This window comes from Mixophyes fleayi, chromosome 7, assembly GCF_038048845.1.
Source record: "Mixophyes fleayi isolate aMixFle1 chromosome 7, aMixFle1.hap1, whole genome shotgun sequence".
NCBI lineage: Eukaryota > Metazoa > Chordata > Amphibia > Anura > Limnodynastidae > Mixophyes > Mixophyes fleayi.
Window position 1 is genome coordinate 21,838,993 of NC_134408.1, and position 22,136 is coordinate 21,861,128.

Below are 22,136 nucleotides of genomic sequence, written 5' to 3' on the forward strand. Positions count from 1 at the left end.
TATACAACTCAAAACTGTGGCATTCAGGTTTACAATTACTTGCACTTAATTTTGGGTGACATAAAAAGTGTGTGGACAGTCCTTATTGCCACAGAGCTCTCTGACCTATCATAATGGCCCTCTTTTGGGTCCAAACCTCTTCACATTTTTAAATTACAAAAAAACAGACGAAAATCAGGCCATGTTCCCTATATTACCTAAATAACTGGATTTACATATAGACCAAAATGTAATCTTAGGGGCTCTCAGGTCCATTAATATAATCAATTAAAATATTAGTAAAAAAATAGTTAGATTTGTGATGCAAATGCAGATTGAGCATAAACAAAAGTATTAAAAACAAGTATTTTAAAGAACCTGTTAGTCGGGAATAAATTTAAATAGTAAATATAATTCTGTTCCTCTAAATGTCTGAGTTAATATACACAGTATACTCTCAAAATCAGATACTCCTATCAACAAGTTTCATAATATTTTCCTTTACTCATGAGCAAATATTATTTATATTTTGATTAATAATACTACCAAGTTCAATAATTCAATGAAAAATGTGTATCCGTCTCTCGTTAGAGAGAAATGTCCCCCACTTTATGTCACTATTATATCCACATTAGATCAGGGGACCTGGGTTTCCGATATCACTACATTCTGATAATTATCTAAATATAGCTCTTACAAGTGTTTGTAAAGAAAATCCTCTAAAAACAAACAAAAAAAACCCATTAAACTGAGTGATAGTCTACAGGAATTAACTAATAGAGGGTACGATTCATTCTCCAGCGCAGACAAAATTACTTTTGAAGTTCTCCATAGACCACTCCTGTGCGCCCACGTCACATCCATTTATAGCCAGGACAAACACCTTGGGCAAGAAGATTGGGGCTATTATGTGAACATTGCACCATTGACTCTACTGGCACCGTGTTCACCTACCCATCTGATGGTGATGCCTGCTGTCCATTATTGAAGGTAGTGGGCATAAGATAAAGAAGGCTGACACTCGGGGTGCTATGACTACTTATATAAGCATTCTGGAGACCTGTCTGTCTTTAACCATGGGAGTACTCTGGTATCACTCATGTTCTTCCCTGACTTTCTATTGTATCACTTTACAATTACTGACAGCTGATAGACCCTGATGTTGCCAAAACACTTTTTATAAATTAAATTCAACCTCAAAATTAAACCTGATTTTAAGGCCAAATGTTTAATAAAAAACATGCTCTCAGTATATGACTCTGCTCACATTAGTTTGAATTTCTATTCAGTACATGTGGGTGTACCAAGATGGCGTCGTGCGCCGTCACTTCCTCTACGTGCAGTGACGTCATGTGACAGTGACGGAAGCGCCGTGGTGCTGTACGGAACACGTGTGTAAGGACTGTATGGGACAGAGCAGCAAGTGGACAGGATAGAACATGGCGGCGTCCACTGTCCAGTTCAAGACCAAGTAAGGGTAGAAGTAGGGTCCATGATCTACCCAATAACAGCTTTGTCGTAGATCAACCCCTGTGGCTCTCCAGCTGGTATGGAACCACAAGACCCAGCATGCCCTGGTATACTTTGGCTTGCTGGTATTTGTAGTGTCACAACAGCTGGAGAGTTCCTGGTTACTGATCTCTGCTGTACACAAAGATGTCTGGTGTCACATCTGTAGTAGTCTCTATAGGCTTATCCAGGCTGATGGGGGTAGTGGTCAGATATTGTCACCAGAGGAGACCTGACTGCTGACAAATGACTTTATGTTTAGATGCAGCAGCTCTATCCAGACAAGGTCATTACAGATAAATAAAAGAGGCAATACATGAACTTGCTATTTAATTTTTATTGCTATTGGTTACAAGACACTGCTCTATACTTGGTAGAGACACACAAACACATTGTTTATGAGATGCTCTATATCTACCAACATTTCCTACTGTTGTTCAATTAGACAGTAAATGTAGTGATAATTCAATTTCATTATACCAGATATCCTGGCTACTTTTTTGCATCCTTTTTAACTGTGTAATCAAGTCAGCCTTCATCTCTAAAACCGGGCAAATCATTTGGGCAGACTGTTGTTAATGAATATATATCCTTTTCATGTTCTATTGCAAATATAATTCAGCTAATACTAATTATCGAAAATACTAACACCCAAATGACCATTTTGCAGTTTAAAGGCCCTATCTTGCTCTTTTGGTTTATTTACCAGTTGCTGCTATTTGACAGTTTTCAACTGTTGCTAGGGGACACAGGGTCATACCATAACCATACCATATAAGACCATTGTACATTCAGTGTCATTCATGATAACATTTCTGTATAAATGGCTTTTTATACTGGGGATTAAAGAAAGATGATGTTATGGTGACTGGAGGTCAAGTCCCATATACCAAGATAAGTCTGGTTTTAATTGCTGCTTCCTTGCACTGCAGCCGCTGTTTGATACATATCCTAAGAGTGTGGTAGGGACTGTACTAGGCAACACATTGAGAGTGACACCATCGTGGCATGACATAAGCTGTGTGAAATAAAACGGTGACGGTACCATTGCTTATATTGTATTAAATTGCACACAATACACCAGCCTGCATTGACCACACTGTTGTTTATTAATTCAATGTTTTGTTTTCCAGCTATGCTGTGGACAGAAAAATTGAAGCTTTCTACAAAGGTGGAAAAGTTCAGGTATTTTAACTAGAAATGAAGTAATATTTTTTTCTGTATCTGCTAATGGTTTAGATATGTTTTTCCTTGTTACAGACAGTTTATTTTGTTGTTTGACAGACAAATAAAGACGGAACACACCTGTTTTGTACCTGTGGGAATAAGCTGAATGTTCTAGAAATAGCAACTGGTGCCATTACTCGTACTATAGAACAGGTAAAATAAATAAAATATTATATGTAAACAAGGATCCTTGTTACATTGGAATACTGACCACCTGATTCTTATTCGTAGGATGATCAGGAGGACATCACATCTTTTGCACTTAGTCCAGATGATGAGGTAAATATGTATTTGCTTTCCTGGATTCAGCCAAACTCGTAGGACTTGTCCGACCAGTGTGAAGCACCGACTTACCTGCAGTTTTCATCTGAGAGTTATCGCTTCCAGGGGCTATTTTCATTTAGGCTTCTGCTGCGTCATGTCCATATGGTTGGGTATTCCATAGGGTCCTTTGTCTTCAATCATTGACTCACTGCAGCCTAAGTTTCATGAAATCATGATATTAGTTTATGCAGAAATAATATTTCCAGCCAGCTAGATCAGGACCCTCCAACTGGTATCTTGTTGAATGCTTCATGTTTTTGAACAGTGTTTGTAATGCAAAGACATTAGGGGCTAGATTTACTAAGCTGCGGGTTTGAAAAAGTGGAGATGTTGCCTATAGCAACCGATCAGATTCTACCTGTCATTTTGTAGAAAGCACTAAATAAATGACAGCTAGAATCTGATTGGTTGCTATAGGCAACATCTCCACTTTTTCAAACCCGCAGCTTAGTAAATCTAGCCCTAGATCAATTATTCGCTCTTCTATATGGAAATGCTCTGGCACCGCGGTAGTAGAGCGAACTGTAATGTTGCCATTTTAGTAATTAATCTTTATTTTGGGTGGTAGGGGGGATCTTCCCTCTCCCTGATCCCCGTGCTAACTATTTAAAGCGGTGATGGACAACAAGCGGCCCTTCAATCGTTCACCTGTGGTCCCCAGCTCCATCCTTCCCTCATTTTGTGTTTGTTATAGCTTGTAACACTTGTTTCAAATGTCGGCTGATGTGTTATTACAGATAGCTGTCTCTTTCTCGATTAAATGTATTGTTTTAACTTATCACTGAGATTAAGAGTAGCGTGTGGCCCTTTTGAAGGTTAAAGGGCCGCACCATGAGGTGTTTCAGGTTGACCATCACGTATCTAAAGCCTTCGAGCGTCTTTTTCTGATTTTGCCTCCCGTAGATTCTGGTAACCAGCAGCCGTGCCCTACTTCTGAAACAGTGGCAATGGCAAGAGGGCACCTGTTCCCGCACTTGGAAAGCCGTCCACACGGCCCCGGTCTCCGGCATGACCTTTGACCCCACCTCCACCCTACTGGCTACAGGTAAAGTATTATTTTTATATTGGGTGTTACTCGTGTATCCAAGTTACTGTATCTGGAGTGACTTTTCCTCCAGTATAAGGAGTGATCTGTATGTTTAGGATTTGATTCTGCCCCAATGCTGATGAGATTGCACATTGTCTATGTCTACCTATAGGAGGCTGTGACAGCACCATAAAGATCTGGGATGTCATCAAACAATACTGCACCCATAACCTGAAGGGGTCGGCCGGAGTTGTCCAGTATGTACTGACCGCCGGTGTTCACTTGACATCTCCAAAGATAACGTTAATGGTGTTTTGCAATGTTGCTCTGATATTTGGGCTTCTGATCACCTCTTCTACCCTTGTAGTTTGGTCCAGTTCCATCCTGACATGTCCCGTCTGCAGCTCCTCTCCTCCTCCATGGATTATAAGATCCGCGTATGGGATTTAAAGTCCAGCCAGTGCCTGTGTATTCTGGAGACCCACTACAGCGCGGTCACCTCCCTCTGCTTCTCCCCCGATGGAGACACTATGATCAGGTAAGGGCTCTCTAGATAGGACGAACATTTACTCTGTTACAACCTTCTGAATGGTCGGCCTGTTTCCTGTCCGTACACCATGGCCTAGTTGTTCAGCCTGGTCGCCCAAACATGTCTGTGATGAAATTGGTCACGCCAAGATGGCCACATGTAGACCTCTAAAGGCCAAAACATATTGATGGTACAGGGCTCAAGCACTTTGTGTGGCTGGGTACAGTAATCATAACCTGATGCAGTCCATCATCAAATTTACCTACCTACCTGATTAAAATCTTCTTTTAGTTTTTTATTTGGGAGAATAAACGTTGGTGGTTCTCATTATCCCGGGTCAGTTGTTTTTGCAAGAATGTAAATTAACCAATCAAATTGCACTCTGTGCTTCCAATTATAACCTAGTGTGCATTGGATAAAATGCCTCCATTGATGTCTTCTAAGATATCTTTACATCTATACATACATACATATAGTAGTTAATGTTACCTGTGGCTCTTTATTTTCTATAAATCAGTTTGCATTATAATTTTAGAGGTCCCTTTTTTTTTTATTTAAAAATTTCCCCACACACATTTTATCCCTTGAAACTGTACCCAGCTTCATACTTCCCCTCCATTGGCGATAATTTAATTGCGGGAAGTTCCTGCATCAATGCTTACACAATGCTGAACCAGCGGCAGCCTCAGGGTCTATCACTATCTGTACAAGATGGGCCATTTATATGAATGTGCTGATGATCTTGGTCACATGGTTCTGTAGCTGTAGAAGTCCCAGCACTTCACTTTCAGAGGCACTATATAGTTCCGCCAGGTAGCATAGTGAAAGATCACTACCAACGAAACCACAGGATTGTGCTAGGAAGACGTAGTCGTAATTCATTCTCTGGTTTTCAGTTCCGGCCGGGATAAAATCTGCACTGTCTGGGATCTGGTGACCAAGAGCCCTAAGAGGACGGTTCCAGTGTATGAGGTGAGAGAGACGCCTGTCCTGTATCTATAGTGTTGTGACCGTTACCGTGACATATAATCGTCATTGCTGTTTCCTGGCAGAGTGTGGAAGTTGTGCTGTTTCTCCCAGAGTCCCCTGATGTAATCACCAGAGAGCAGAACCCAAAGTCTCTTCTCTTCATTACAGCTGGGAGCAAAGGTGAGGTTATCCCTCATGGTTTGCCATTTTACTTCTTTAACGGTTGGCCTTGAGACATGAGAATATAAACTGATTGTAAGCTCTTCTGCGCAGTGGCCTCTTATTTTGTTAGAAAGTGAAGGCTAATCCGAGTAGATTGTAAGCTCTTTGTAGCAGGGCTTCCTGTCTTCTAATCCACCCCCACTTCTTCTATGTTCTGGGATTGTTTGTTATATGCCCAACCTATCACGTGTTATATGTACAGCAGTATGCTTAAATTCTTGTATTTATGCTTGTTGAATGTCCCTTATTTGGCTTTTTTTGTTTTGTACTGTGCTGTTGTACTACGTGCTTTACCCCACTGTACGGTGCTGTGGAAGTTAGTGGCACAATATAAATAAAGGTAGAATAATACATTATTTTATTATATATTTTTTATGATATTTTTATTATTTTATTTATTGTTTTACAACTGAAGCACCTTTGAGAAATATTAGTAAATCACCCACAAGATATAATAAATGTAATGTTTTTAGTGCTTACATTCTTTGATATGGGAAATTAAACCTATTCCTCGCCCCCTTAAGCGTAAATTGCTGTACAAAATTATAATAACGAGTTAAACGCTTGTCGCAGGCATCCTCCAGGTGTGGGACGCAGCCACCTCCAAGTGTGTGTTCAGTCAGCCCTCACCTCACACCTCTAAGAGGACCTCGGAGGAAGAGAGCGATGAGCACAGTCTGACCCACTGCCTGCTTCTCCCTAATCACCAGGAGATTGTCACCGTGACAGCAGAACACAACATCCTGATGTACGATCTCCACAACCTAGATCTACAGAAGCAGGTAACGTCATGGTTTGTGAGGGTCTGAACGTCTCTATTTCATTAAGAGTGCGCCCATTGTCTGCACACACTTTAGGCATCCATTTTGTAGGCTGAAGCAATATTCACGGGAATGCAGTGTTTTGGTGCCTCATGGATGTTACTGGTTCTTAGTGAGTTAGGTACGACAGAATATTGGTTCAGTCCACAAAATGGCTGCCGCGTGCACCAAGCCTGTCGCTAGTTCCTAGTGAATTTATAGGCTGTATTTGAATAATAGGCTCAGCCCACAAAATGGCTGCTGTGCGCCTCACAAAGGGATGCTTTGATGTCACCAGTGAACATATAGGCAGCATTCTCAGTGTTGTCACTGGTTCCTAGTGAGCTTTAACAGGCTGCATTGGACAGTTCATTGGGGAAAACAAAATGGCTGCCTCCAGTGTTGCAGACAAAGGGTTTACTTTATTAGCCTTCTTGACAAGTGCAGTGTAAAGTCATTTATAATGTAATTCCATTGAAAACATATATGTACCAACACTGTTTTTATTTTTCGCTTAAATACAACTTCTGTTATTGGCCACAGTTTAAGATTAAGACTCGCTATAGGCAGTCACTGATAGATTTGCCTCGTTTTTTCCCTCAGTTTGCTGGGTATAATGACGAGGTTCTGGACGTGAAATTCTTGGGTCCATCTGATTCTCACATTGTTGTGGCCACAAACAGCCCCCAAATTAAAGTGTTTGAGTTGGCGACATCGAACTGCCAGATCCTGTATGGACACACAGGTAGGTTTGGTTTATATATGGTGTATTCCTTCTGTGACCTGGAAGCAGCAGCTCATGACGCTAAACTAAAGGAAAAACTGCTTATTTTTAAAATGTAATAACTAGTACAGAGGAAAACGAATGTCGCTCATAGCAACCAATAAGATGTTTGTATTCATTGTGTGTACTGCACTATAAAAATGACAGATGGAATCTGATTGGTTGCTATAAGCAAATGTCATCAGAAAATAACTGGTTCCCATTGGTTGGTTGCTGACTAGAGGCTGCCGTGACTTTTTCTGAGCGGGTTTTAATATAATCTATACGCTGAGAGCAAAATCGTGTCGCTGATTATGATAAAATGCTGTTTATTGATTGAAGTCAGTGACATTTATTTTTCAGACTTTTTAACCCCCTTTAAAATTCATCCCACAGACAGTTCTTCTAGTTAAAGCATAATTCCATCCAAATCTGGAGATTCTGTTTAGGGAGTAATATCAGAAGTTGTAACATACCCAAAGCCCTTACAGGTAAGCTTTTGGGATGTGGTATAGCTTTGGTTAGTCCAGAATTTCAGATTTATTCCTTAAATGGGGGATGTTCACCTTCCCTTTAACTGACATATGGTGTGACCTAGGTATTTAGGAACCCAGGTATTCTCCACTAGTCGCCCTCTGGGTCTGTTCACATGCTATGAGCTGCGGCTCATGCCAACATTGATTCCCTTAATAGTTTGAGCCACTTATCCAGATACAGATGTATTTATTTGTAGACGGTTAGAGCTGAAGCATGGGCCCCCTGTTGTAGACTTCATTAGCACGATACTTGGAGGACCCACACTAGGGGGCAGTACTTGTCTGTCACTAAACCTTTTATGTAACCATAACATTCTACGTCGCCCTCCAATCTGCACAATGGGGATCAGCAGAACTTTACATGAACATTCCAATGAAACAATTCTGTCATTCCTCACATTCCAGAGACGGTTCTTGCCCTGGACGTGTTTAAGAAAGGCCTCGTCTTTGCCAGCTGTGCTAAGGTATGTCTGCAACACTACAGGTAACCATTATTATCGTGCTGACATGTCCTCTGAAATAGGTATCCGCTATCTGATAACTTAGACATCCTACAGCGCTAGAAAAGCAACTGTAAGACCAGCTTAGACTTGTATCGGATGGTAACTGCAGCTTGTACGGAGGTGAACCAGCCAAAGCGGCTGCCCTTGGCCTTGGGGTGTGGTCGATGATTGATTCAAGGACAAGAATCACAGTCTATGCTTGGGCCATGTCTTATCCTGGCACAGAAACAATATTGGGACTGGCTTTACAGTTTTGGAAGTCGAGGAGCTTAAATAGAAATTACCCAAATTTAAAATTCATAGTTCAGAACCGTAACAACTTTCTTGTTAATAAGATTTTCAGCCCAAACTAGATTGGAAACAGTGTTATAAATAAATGATTGTCAGTAATGCTTTTCTTCGTGCAAAGATCGTTTAATAAAGCATATTCCTGTTGGCCGATTTTACCTGTCTGACGTAACTGCAGTCAATATGAGGATTTCCTTAGAGAAGCTAAAATCATTACAGGGCCCTGGGTACATACAGAAATGCCTTACTCTTCATAGAGCGAATGGGGGAATTCTGTTCATGTATAGGGATCAGGGAGATCAAATTAATTCGGGGACCTCTAAGTTATGTCCAGAATTGTAGCAGCTACTATAGGGAATATTTTGTTTAAGCACTGTCATATTTTGCTAAAGGTTTAAACCTTTAAGGAGATTCTACCGGAAAGGACAACTAGTGTCCTATAGGAGAGGACTTAGGGCTAGATTTACTAAGCTGCGGGTTTGAAAAAGGGGGGATGTTGCCTATAGCAACCAATCAGATTCTAGCTTTCATCTATTTAGTACTTTCTACAGAATGACAGCTAGAATCTGATTGGTTGCTATAAGCAACATCCCCACTTTTTCAAACCCTCAGTTTAGTAAATCTAGCCCTTAATCTCAAACAATGTTTGGTCACTGGTTGCTTCTTTTCCTGTAGCCTCTCTCTGTACGATTCAGCAAGATCCATATGTAAATCTCTCTCTATCTCATACAGGACCGGACCGTCAGAGTGTGGAGAATGAATAAATCCACCGGCAAGGTGAAATGCGTGGCAATGGGCGGTGGTCACACGAATGGTATTGGAGCCATCTCCTGTTCAAGGCAAGTTCACCTCCGCTTGTGTGTATGAAATCTGCAGATAATACTGAATACAAATCAAATATAAAAGTTTAAGATGTTTTTGATCAGTTTTTACATCGATATGGTCCCCAAGCCATATACAGTCATAGCCAAAAGTTTTGAAGTATTGGTTTTCACAAAGTTTGCTTCTCCAGTGTTTTTAGACCCTTTTGTCAGATGTTGTTATTGTACTGAAGTAAAATTACAAGCATTTCATAAGTGTCAAAGGCTTTTATTGACAATTACATTAAGTTTATGCAAAGAGTCAATATTTGCAGTGTTGACCCTTCATTTTGAAGACCTCTGCAATTCGCCCTGGCATGCTGTCAATCAACTTCTGGGCCACATACTGACTGATGGCCGCCCATTCTTGCCTAATCAATGCTTGGAGTGTGTCAGAATTTGTGGGTTTCTGCTTGTCCACCCGCCTCTTGAGGATTGACCACAAATTCTCAATGGGATTAAGGTCTGGGGAGTTTCCTGGCCATGGCCCCAAATTCGATGTTTTGATTCCCATGCCACTTAGTTATCACTTTTGCCTTATGACAAGGTGCTCCTTCATGCTGGAAAAGGCATTGTTCATCACCAAACTGTTCTTGGATGGTTGGGAGTTACTCTTGGAGGATGTTTTGGTGCCATTCTTTATTCATGGCTGTGTTCTTAGTCAAAATTGTGAGTGAGCCCACTCCCTTGGCTGAGAAGCAACCCCACACATGAATGGTCTCAGGATGCTTTACTGTTGGCATGACACAGGACTGAGAAAATGACTTTACCCCAGTCCTCAGCAGTCCAACCCCTTTTTACCTTTTGCAGAATATCAGTCTGTCCCTGATGTTTTTACTGGAGACAAGTGGCTTCTTTGCTGGCCTTCTTGACACCAGGACATCCTCCAAACGTCTTCGCCTCACTGTGTGTGCAGATGCACTCACACCTGCCTGCTGCCATTCCCTAGCAAGCTCTGCACTGGTGGTGCCCCGTTCCCGCAGCTGAATCAACTTTAGGAGACGGTCCTGGCGCTTGCTGGACGTTCTTGGACGCCCTGTAGCCTTCTTCACAACTATTGAACCTCTCTCCTTGAAGTTCTTGATGATCCGATAAATGGTTAATTTAAGTGCAATATTACTAGCAGTAATATCCTTGCCTGTGGAGCTCTTTTTGTGCAAAGCAATGATGACTGCACGTGTTTCCTTGCAGGTAACCATGGTTAACACAGGAAGAAAAATGATTAAAAGCACCATCTTTCTTTTAAAACTTCCAGTCTGTTATTCTAACTCAAGTAGCATGACAGAGTGATTTCCACCCCTGTCCTTGGAAATACTTTCACCTGTATTAACGAGAGAATCACTGACCTGATGTCAGCTGGTCCTTTTGTGGCAGTGGCTGAAATGCAGTGGAAATGTTGCTTTTGGGATAAAGTTCATTGTCATGGCAAAGAGGGACTTTGAAATGAATTGCAATTCATCTGATCACTCTTCATGTCGTTCTCGAGTATATGCAAATTACCATCATAAAAACTGAGGCAGCAGACTTTTTGAAAAATAATATCTGTGTCATTCTCAAAACTTTTGGCTATGACTGTACACCCTCTTTGTGTGATCCCATGTAAGGTGCAGCCAACTGAAATGTAGGAAAAATTAGGTCTTGCTTTCTGTAATAACAAAAATGTAATTACTTTCTTCCCAAGTCTTTCATGCATTTATAGAGTGGGCTCACTTCGTAGATGTCATCCATCTGTTTTATAGTAGGTCATTTTATAGATATGTAATACAAACTACAGCCTATAACCCTGTGTGTTACAAACTCCACATACATAAGTCCCTGGTTGGGAATCAAACTCATGACCCCATCGCTGTGAGGCAGAGATGCTAACCACTGTGCCACTGTTATCTAGTGTCTTTTAGGTGATGTACCTCTTGTCTTATTGGTGTCTTCAGCAGCTGTTTCTGTTTCTGCAGATTAAAGGTGTCCTTCGTCGTCAGCGGCAGCCAGGATTTCACACTGAAGACCTGGAAGCTTCCCGAGTCCATCTCCAAGCCGGCCAAAGGCCAAACGTCCGGGCTTGAAAGTTTATACGCTAGTTGTACAGAAAAGGGTCATGATAAGGTGAGATATACAATCCAGATCCCAGCATCAGACTTACAGCTCAGTCTGTAACCACAATCTGATTCCCGTTCATAACAAAGATCTGAGCTGTGCAAGATCTCAATATTAGACACCTTCTTTTAAAGGCTAGATATGAAAGTGTACAAGAACATCCTACTTATTTAGGTATAGTATAAAGGACTCCCTGTGTTATATTTTGGCCCTTAATATTTTAGATTTTAATAATTTTTTTTTGTCTTTTTTTTTTTTCACTTTTTTTTTTATCTAATGTTGATGTTGGCTTATATTGTTCGTTATGTTGTGGGTTATTACTGTATACATGGTATTTTGCACGCCTGATGTGTGAGCGTCTTGTCCGCTCTGTTCTACATACAGGATATTAACAGCGTAGCAGTATCTCCCAATGACAAGCTGATCGTATCAGGGTCTCAGGACAAAACGGCCAAGCTGTGGTCCTCTGCAGACCTCTCCCTCATAGGTGTCTTCAGAGGACACAAGAGGGGCGTATGGTGCGTGCAGTTCTCACCGGTGGACCAAATCGTAGCCACGTCATCCGCTGATGGATCCATCAAACTCTGGAGCCTGACGGACTTTAGCTGCCTCAAGGTGAATAAGATTTGAAACAAAAATCCTTAGACTTTCATATAAAATGGAGATGATTGATTTATAGTAAATGCCAAAATCCAATGACTTGAGAGCTAAACTTTTCTGATGGTAATAACTAGTAAGAGCAACGCTTTGCAATATATGTATGTGTTACAGTGTAAGTATGTACAAATGTTATAGTGGTGTTGATGATTCTGAACACAAACTCAAATGAAGCAGATTTAACACCCTATACCTCACACCATCACATATTACTAGTCTATTACAATGTATACAGACATAGGACACTATGCCTCCAACATGACCTGACCACTGGGCAAGATCATAATACAATTCTATTACACTCTATACAGACATAGGACACTACACCCCCAACATGACCTGACCACTGGACATGATCATAATACAATTCTATTACACTGTATACAGACATAGGACACTACGCCTCCAACATGACCTGACCACTGGGCAAGATCATAATACAATTCTATTACACTCTATACAGACATAGGACACTACACCCCCAACATGACCTGACCACTGGACATGATCATAATACAATTCTATTACACTCTATACAGACATAGGACACTACACCCCCAACATGACCTGACCACTGGACATGATCATAATACAATTCTATTACACTCTTTACAGACATAGGACACTACACCTCCAGCATGACCTGACCACTGGACATGATCATAATACAATTCTATTACACTCTATACAGACATAGGACACTACACCCCCAACATGACCTGACCACTGGACATGATCATAATACAATTCTATTACACTCTATACAGACATAGGACACTACACCTCCAACATGACCTGATCACTGGACATGATCATAATACAATTCTATTACACTCTATACAGACATAGGACACTACACCCCCAACATGACCTGACCACTGGACATGATCATAATACAATTCTATTACACTCTTTACAGACATAGGACACTACACCTCCAGCATGACCTGACCACTGGACATGATCATAATACAATTCTATTACACTCTATACAGACATAGGACACTACACCCCCAACATGACCTGACCACTGGACATTATCATAATACAATTCTATTACACTCTATACAGACATAGGACACTACACCCCCAACATGACCTGACCACTGGACATGATCATAATACAATTCTATTACACTGTATACAGACATAGGACACTACACCCCCAACATGACCTGATCACTGGACATGATCATAATACAATTCTATTATACTGTATACAGATATAGGACACTACACCCCCAACATGACCTGACCACTGGACATGATCATAATACAATTCTATTACCCTCTATACAGACATAGGACACTACACCTCCAACATGACCTGACCACTGGACATGATCATAATACAATTCTATTACACTGTATACAGACATTGGACACTACACCCCCCAACATGACCTGACCCCTGGACATGATCATAATACATTTTATGCTGTCTTTTTGGGCTTCCCCCATGAATATTCTAAGGTGCTGGGAATGGAGGGTGTGTACTGAATGTGAATCCTGATTGGCTGGCTGCTTTTACATTCCATTCTCCAGCCAATCAGAGCTTTAGAGTGTTCACAATGCAAAAATCTGCAGAAACAACAAAATATATGTGAAACACCTCTACATAAGGGTAACTTCAGATATGTGGTTTGTTTCTCCCCTCTACAGACATTCGAGGGACATGATGCCTCAGTACTAAAGGTCATCTTTGTGAGTCGTGGAACGCAGTTGCTGACAAGGTAAGTACTGACAACTCATCTCATCCGTTCACCCACCTGCATGGACTTTGTTATCAAACATACCTGTTCTGTCCTCAGTGGCTCCGATGGCCTGCTGAAGTTATGGACCATTAAAACTAATGAGTGCATCAAGACGCTGGACGACCACGAGGACAAAGTCTGGGGTCTGCACAGCGACAAACTGGACAGCGCTCTGGTTACTGGATCTGCGGACTCCAGCATCGTCCTGTGGAAGGTGGGGGGATTATCTGTCTTTATGGAGATCTGGGACACAGTCTGGATATCTCATTCCTGGCTGGAAAATGCATGATTGCTGGGCGACGTCTTCGTTAGATATGTCTATTGTGTAGATTACTGACAAACATCATCTATAAAGTTCTATATCTACCTTACAGCTTGAATGAAACATGGTGTGTGTGTGTGTGTGTGTGTGTGTGTGTGTGTGTGTGTGTGTGTGTAAATGAAATGCCTTCCCGCTCGCTGAGCCGCCTTTCATCCCTTTGCTGATCGTTTCAAACGTCCTTGCCGCCTCCTGTAGAGGCGCGTAGAAAATTGAGCGTAGATCCCTTACCTTAATGGGTGAAAGTGAGCGTACTTCTCTCCTAATTGAATCTCTCCCATAATGACGGAAATTGTATGAAGACGTGATTGCCAAAAAAGATGATAATGATCTATGTTATAATAACATTCGACACACAAAATGGGTCTCTTGCTGAGAGTTTCTGGTTGGTTTGAAAAGTGGAGATGTTGCCTATAGCAACCAGTCAGATCCTAGTTCTCATTTATTTAGCACATTCTACAAAATGACAGCTAGAATCTGATTGGTTGCTATAGGTAACATCTGCTCTTTTGAATTCCATCGGAAACTCTCAGCTTGATAAATTTACCCCTATGATTCTATATGGTGACACCGTGTCCAGTAAGCACATCATACAACAGAAGCAGCCATCTTTCCCTGTCGGAAATCAATGGACTGAGCTTATTATGTGCTACCTAAGTGCTAAATATGTTTTATTTTTTGCAGTTATGTCCGCACCAGTTTTCGTGTCATTTTGTTTGTAGAGCCTTAATTGCTGAGTTTAATCTGTACCCCCGGCTGCATATAGTAAAGAATCCCCAAACTAGGTTTATTTTACAGAAAATTGTAAATTTGAGTGATTGAAATACTTGGTGCTGCTACATTAAACTTAGGATACTTTTCTCTTGCACATAACCGTACATCAGACAGATAGCAGAGCAGACAATCTATAATGTAACTTATATGTACTGCGTTTTACAGATGTGTAGATTCTCCTATACTCACCTTTTTACATGCCAGCATGAAGTTAGACATCTCATAGGCAGCTGTGAATACTCGTCAGTATTCATGAGAGAGAACAGCCCATGTACTGGCGGCAGCATGCTCACTGTGGTCCTGAGGAACATCCAGTGACATCATCAAGCTGCCAGCTGCAAGCTCATTGGCTCTAGAAGATCACATGAGCTGAGTGTCCCATGAACCAACAGCTAGTTTGCATGATAGCTAAGGCATTGATTACACCGAGAGGGCGGGCAGGCAGTTTAACAGATGATTTTTCCCAGCATTGATATGTGTGGTAATCTTTGTATATTGCAATTAGGCGTTTACACAGGCTATATATTAATGATTTTTCTTTAAAACTGCATAACAGATACAACTTAAAAAAGCAAAAAAACAAATATAAATGTGTGGTTTTTATTTTGTTATACAACACATTGTGCGGTAATGTCAGCTGGTCATGTACAGAGCCTCTTGTATGTAACTGGTGGTTGGTTTGCTCACAGGACGTCACAGAGACGGAGATGGCTGAGGCACAGGCCAAGCAGGAAGATGAGATCTTGAAGTGAGTAATGACCATCGGCATACAGCGTGTCAGATCGTACCACGTGGTATCCTAACGTCCTCTGTTATCTCTCTTCCTCCACCAGACAACAGGAGCTGTCCAACCTGCTACACGAGAAGAGGTTCCTGAAGGCGCTGGGCCTGGCTATTGCCTTAGACCAACCTTATACCGTACTCACAGTTATAAAAGGTGAACAAACCGTATTGCTTTAATGTAACTTGTGGGACAGGAGGTGAGACAGAGAACGTGTCACCTGTCCAATCAGCTGCCTCCTTCCATATGATTTTATTTTTTCTTTCTTGCAATGTTTTCTCTTATTTGTATATGGAGAATACCCCCAAATGGGCAACAGTCTATATTTACTTATGAATTAGATTCTTGTAATCTACACAGCACACGCTCCACTTATAGCCCCACCTCCAAATGCATCTATACCAATCATAATGCACTCCATCTCTTAGCACACCTCCAATGACAGCTATACCAATCACAACACTCTCCACCCCTAGCCACTCTAGCTATACCAATCATAACACACTCTACTTCTAGCCACACCTCCAATCAAAGCTATACCAATCATAACACACTCTCTACTTCTAGCCACACCTCCAATCACAGCTATACCAATCACAACACTCTCCACCCCTAGCCATACCTCCAATCACAGCTATACCAATCACAACACTCTCCACCCCTAGCCATACCTCCAATGACAGCTATACCAATCACAACACTCTCCACCCCTAGCCACTCTAGCTATACCAATCATAACACACTCTACTTCTAGCCACACCTCCAATCAAAGCTATACCAATCATAACACACTCTCTACTTCTAGCCACACCTCCAATGACAGCTATACCAATCACAACACTCTCCACCCCTAGCCACTCTAGCTATACCAATCATAACACACTCTACTTCTAGCCACACCTCCAATCAAAGCTATACCAATCATAACACACTCTCTACTTCTAGCCACACCTCCAATCACAGCTATACCAATCACAACACTCTCCACCCCTAGCCATACCTCCAAGGACAGCTATACCAATCACAACACTCTCCACCCCTAGCCACTCTTCCAAGCACAGCTATACCAATCATAACACACTCTCTACTTCTAGCCACACCTCCAATCACAGCTATACCAATCATAACACACTCTCTACTTCTAGCCACACCTCCAATCACAGCTATACCAATCATAACACACTCTCTACTTCTAGCCACACCTCCAATCACAGCTATACCAATCACAACACTCTCCACTCCTAGCCACTCTTCCAAGCACAGCTATACCAATCATAACACACTCTCTACTTCTAGCCACACCTCCAATCACAGCTATACCAATCACAACACTCTCCACCCCTAGCCACTCTTCCAAGCACAGCTATACCAATCACAACACTCTCCACCCCTAGCCACACCTCCAATCAAAGCTATACCAATCATAACACACTCTCTACTTCTAGCCACACCTCCAATCACAGCTATACCAATCACAACACTCTCCACCCCTAGCCATACCTCCAATCACAGCTATACCAATCACAACACTCTCCACCCCTAGCCATACCTCCAATGACAGCTATACCAATCACAACACTCTCCACCCCTAGCCACTCTAGCTATACCAATCATAACACACTCTACTTCTAGCCACACCTCCAATCAAAGCTATACCAATCATAACACACTCTCTACTTCTAGCCACACCTCCAATGACAGCTATACCAATCACAACACTCTCCACCCCTAGCCACTCTAGCTATACCAATCATAACACACTCTACTTCTAGCCACACCTCCAATCAAAGCTATACCAATCATAACACACTCTCTACTTCTAGCCACACCTCCAATCACAGCTATACCAATCACAACACTCTCCACCCCTAGCCATACCTCCAAGGACAGCTATACCAATCACAACACTCTCCACCCCTAGCCACTCTTCCAAGCACAGCTATACCAATCATAACACACTCTCTACTTCTAGCCACACCTCCAATCACAGCTATACCAATCATAACACACTCTCTACTTCTAGCCACACCTCCAATCACAGCTTATACCAATCATAACACACTCTCTACTTCTAGCCACACCTCCAATCACAGCTATACCAATCACAACACTCTCCACTCCTAGCCATACCTCCAAGGACAGCTATACCAATCACAACACTCTCCACCCCTAGCCACTCTTCCAAGCACAGCAATACCAATCACAACAGTCTCCACCCCTAGCCACACCTCCAAGCACAGCTATACCAATCATAACACACACTCTACTTCTAGCCACTCTTCCAAGCACAGCTATACCAATCATAACACACTCTCTACTTCTGGCCACATCTTCAAGCACAGCTATACCAATCACAACACACTCTCTACTTATAGCCACACCTCCAAATGCATCTATACCAATCATAATGCACTTCATCTCTAACCACACCTCCAAGGACAGCTATACCAATCACAACACTCTCCACCCCTAGCCACACCTCCAAGCACAGCTATACCAATCACAACACTCTCCACCCCTAGCCACACCTCCAAGCACAGCTATACCAATCACAACACACTCTCTAGTTCTAGCCACACCTCCAAGGACAGTGTGCCATGTGCCCGCCAATGGGATTTGTGAGATGGGTTGGTTGAGTGACCCTCCAGTGAACCACACTGATAACATTGTGCTATGTTCCAGCTATCCTGCGTGAGCCGCAAGGAAAAGATGATCTGGAGAAAAACATCCTGAGGTTACGCCTTGACCAGAAAGGTAAATAAACACGTTATATGCTCCACCTGGTTGTATTGATGTCTGCAGGAGCACAGCTTACCTACCATGAGGACAAAGCCTGTGTTACATGTCCTCATCCTGCCACAGTATCTATCATAGTATAAAGATGTTATTCCTGCCTAATATTGCTGTAATCTCATTATGAGACATATTTATATTCAGATCTAAACATTATTGCTTCATTTTGCATTTATACACTGCATTAAACTCATGATCACTTACATTTGATATGGATAATAGGGAATTGCTTTTATTTATTTTTTAAAAAATGTGCAGATTCTCTATAAACAGTGAAAGCACCAGTGTAAACCAGTATTTATGAAAATGCAAACTGCATTCACTAAAGACTGTTGGTATCACTGAGAAATGTCGATTTTTCTCTTAGTAGACTGGATAATACTAATCTCTGTATTTTATATGTGATTACTTCTTATAACGGATCTGAAGGTTGTTGGAGCGAATGTTTAATACCTCTTGGATGCTCTGTTCCTTGTTGCTTTCAGAGTCTATCCTGAGATACTGCAGCGTCTGGAACACGAACTCCCGCAACTGCCACGAAGCTCAATGTGTGTTACATATTCTCCTCACCCACGAGCCCCCCGATACCCTGCTTCAATACACCGGCATCCGGGGCACCGTGGAGGCACTCATACCCTACACAGGTGAGATTATCAGCACCCGGCCACAACTCGCATATGACCGATTGCGTGTGTCATGGTTCTCACGTGACTTCTCCTTTGTCTTCCCACCAGATCGACACATGCAGAGGATGGCGCGGTTGCTGCAGGCCTCCATGTTTGTAGACTTCATGTGGAAGCACATGAGAATAACGGATTTACCGGTGGAGAAGGACAATGCACCCGTACCTATACTCGGTCAGGATGTGACCATGCAGGAAGACGCCAAGGCATGAGGACATCTCTCACCATTTACCCAGAGGCATCTATGGGCTGCAGCAGTCTTCAGCCTCCTGCATTGCGTATGATGCACTGACGAAACTGCCAATCATCCTGGATGGCTTGTGTGTGGCTACTGGAAGCCCACAGGCACGTCGGGACTTGGGGTGTCCCTATGAGCCTGCCTGGCCATGTACTGTTTTTATGTGGACACCTTTACACAACTTTGTTTTATTTACTTCATTTCTTCTCAAAAGTTGAAGCTCACTTTTTTTTGTAGCAGATAAGGACTGTAACATTTTACTTGTGTGTTTGAACCAGAAAATTGTGGTTTACAGCACATAAGATGTTGCATGTGGCATATATACAATCCAACCAATACAGCAGTTTTATTACATTTCTGTGTGCGGTTTTACATGAAGAGTATTTTGTGCACGACTTGGTTACTCCATTTGTGTATTTTTATGTCCTCAACACCTCGCATACCATGGTCCAATCAGCCTTTCATATATAGGATTATCTGCCGTTACTATCCTGTGCATTCTACGAATTAATTATTGCTGCATAGAGGCGGTTATAAGTTAATACTGCACCGTTGGTCATCTGAACATCTGAAATGTGATACAAAAGCTCTGTAATAAGGAAGGAATGTGTTTAGAACATGTTCCATTCCTACAATAACAAGTGTGTAGAATCTGTTATGCCGCGGTAACTGTAATATATTATAAACAGATTATTTTTATAGTCAGTGCTGTCCCTCTGTGTGGGCCTAGGTTGCACATGTCCCTCTATGTGTTTACCTTGGCCCTTGTTGTGTTTGGGGACTTAATAGCCCAGGTAGTTTGACCTCTTTTGACAGGGGCCTAATGAAATAATGAGGTTCGTCTTGTAGCGCTACGGAATTTGCTGGCGTTATATAAATAAATGATGATGATCTTGTATAGAATTTGCTGGCACAAACTGTGCACTGTAGCCAAGGATTACGTAGAGACAATATCTCCGGTTTATTTAGCTCTGAGAAGCTTAGGTGTAAATTGTAGAATACGGTCTGTCTTGGTGTGTTGTTCACTGCACACTACCACAGCTGTGTCAGACTATCACAGTCGTTTCTTTGTTACTGGAGATGGGCGAGTTTTGTAAATACCAAAATGATTACATGACAAAGCTACAATTACCATTAAGGGCGCTTCCATCTTCAATTACTTTTAATTTATGGGCAGTACATGCCTAGTGGCTATTTTTAGTTAATTAATTTATCTTTCCATCTTGTAACCAAAGAGCCTTTTGTTTCCATAATCCTTGTCTTAGGAAAGCTATTTTGTGCTATGAATAAATATGCTAATCATTTTATATTAAAAGTACAATTAAGTACTTATGTTTTTGAAGAAAATAATAATCTACTTCGGTCCCCAAAACCAACTCCAGAGTCAGTAGTGGTTATTCTATAAAAAGAGGTGTATTTGGAGTAAAAATTACACCAAATTGTGTTTAAAAAAAAACAGATTACATTAAGTTAGGTTTTCTTCATTTGTGGCATTAGGTAAAATTCAGTCATGTAAGTCAAATTTTTCTATAGGATAAAATAACAATGATTTGGATACCAAAATGTTTTTGTTTTTTTAAAAAAAGCTTCCCTCAGTGGCGCGCCAGGAAACGCTCATGGCAGCCATTTTCCCTGTGATCCTTATTCATTCCCTGTCTGATGCCACAGAGGGGAGTGTGGACCAATGCAAACCCTCATGACCGGAGATCGCAGCTTCTTATTGGTCCTTTATTTCATTCTTTGCATCCATCTGAGTGGCCATTTTAGTGTAGCTTTAATAATGAATTTATTAATAATGAGTACGTTTTAGTTTTTGGGGTTTTTTTGTTAAATGTTTCTTGCTACAAATAAACACGTTTCTGCTATCACTTTTAACTGATAAGGTTACTTTTAGTAGGGAGTTTCATTTTGATACAACAAGCCCCAGCATGCTTTGCCATTAGATAGCCAGCCTATAGCTGGCAATGTATGCTGGGACTTGTAGTTCCACAACAACTGGAGCGCAACGGGTGAGCCAGACCTTGTCTAGAAAGTGATTTACAGCTAATGTAAACTTTTAAGCCTTTTTTTTTTTTCTAATCCCTATTATCCTAAAAGAAACTTAATGTTAACTTAGTTTTAAACAGATACTTGGCTATTCAATCACTATAATACACATTTAACAATAAAAATAGTAGTCTTGACGCTCTATAGCTTATTTGCCTCTTAGTGATGGACTATTACTCACCACCTGCTGCACCCTACAGCAGTAACAGCATGTGCTAAAAATCCGCTTATTTTTCGCCACAATACAATGCAATATAAAGTCTTACACAGCTTGCTGCACTAATTGCCTTTTACACAAATAATTAGGCGATTGATCAGATGTTTAAATTATGACAATAGCCGGAAGCTTACAAAACAATAGATGTTGGTAAGGTTTAGCGGTCACCTGAGGCAGCCATTTTGTGGGGTGGACCAATAGCATGCAGCCTTGGAACCAATGACCTTAGAGACATAGGGCATATTAT

General features: G+C 41.5%; 1 protein-coding gene across 1 annotated transcript; it reads left to right on the forward strand.

Annotated features, from left to right (window-relative positions):
* The first annotated feature begins 1,328 nt into the window (after positions 1-1,328).
* TBL3 (transducin beta like 3) lies at positions 1,329-19,980 on the forward strand. Its single transcript, XM_075179302.1, has 22 exons — positions 1,329-1,450; positions 2,622-2,673; positions 2,773-2,868; positions 2,947-2,994; positions 3,943-4,084; positions 4,239-4,323; positions 4,434-4,604; positions 5,492-5,567; positions 5,648-5,744; positions 6,360-6,568; positions 7,190-7,331; positions 8,291-8,349; positions 9,409-9,515; positions 11,489-11,636; positions 12,012-12,242; positions 13,947-14,017; positions 14,096-14,252; positions 15,821-15,879; positions 15,965-16,068; positions 18,595-18,666; positions 19,191-19,349; positions 19,440-19,980. Exons 1-22 carry the CDS (start codon positions 1,419-1,421, stop codon positions 19,598-19,600), a joined length of 2,478 nt encoding a protein of 825 aa, XP_075035403.1. The 5' UTR covers positions 1,329-1,418; the 3' UTR covers positions 19,601-19,980.
* The last annotated feature ends 2,156 nt before the right edge of the window (positions 19,981-22,136 follow it).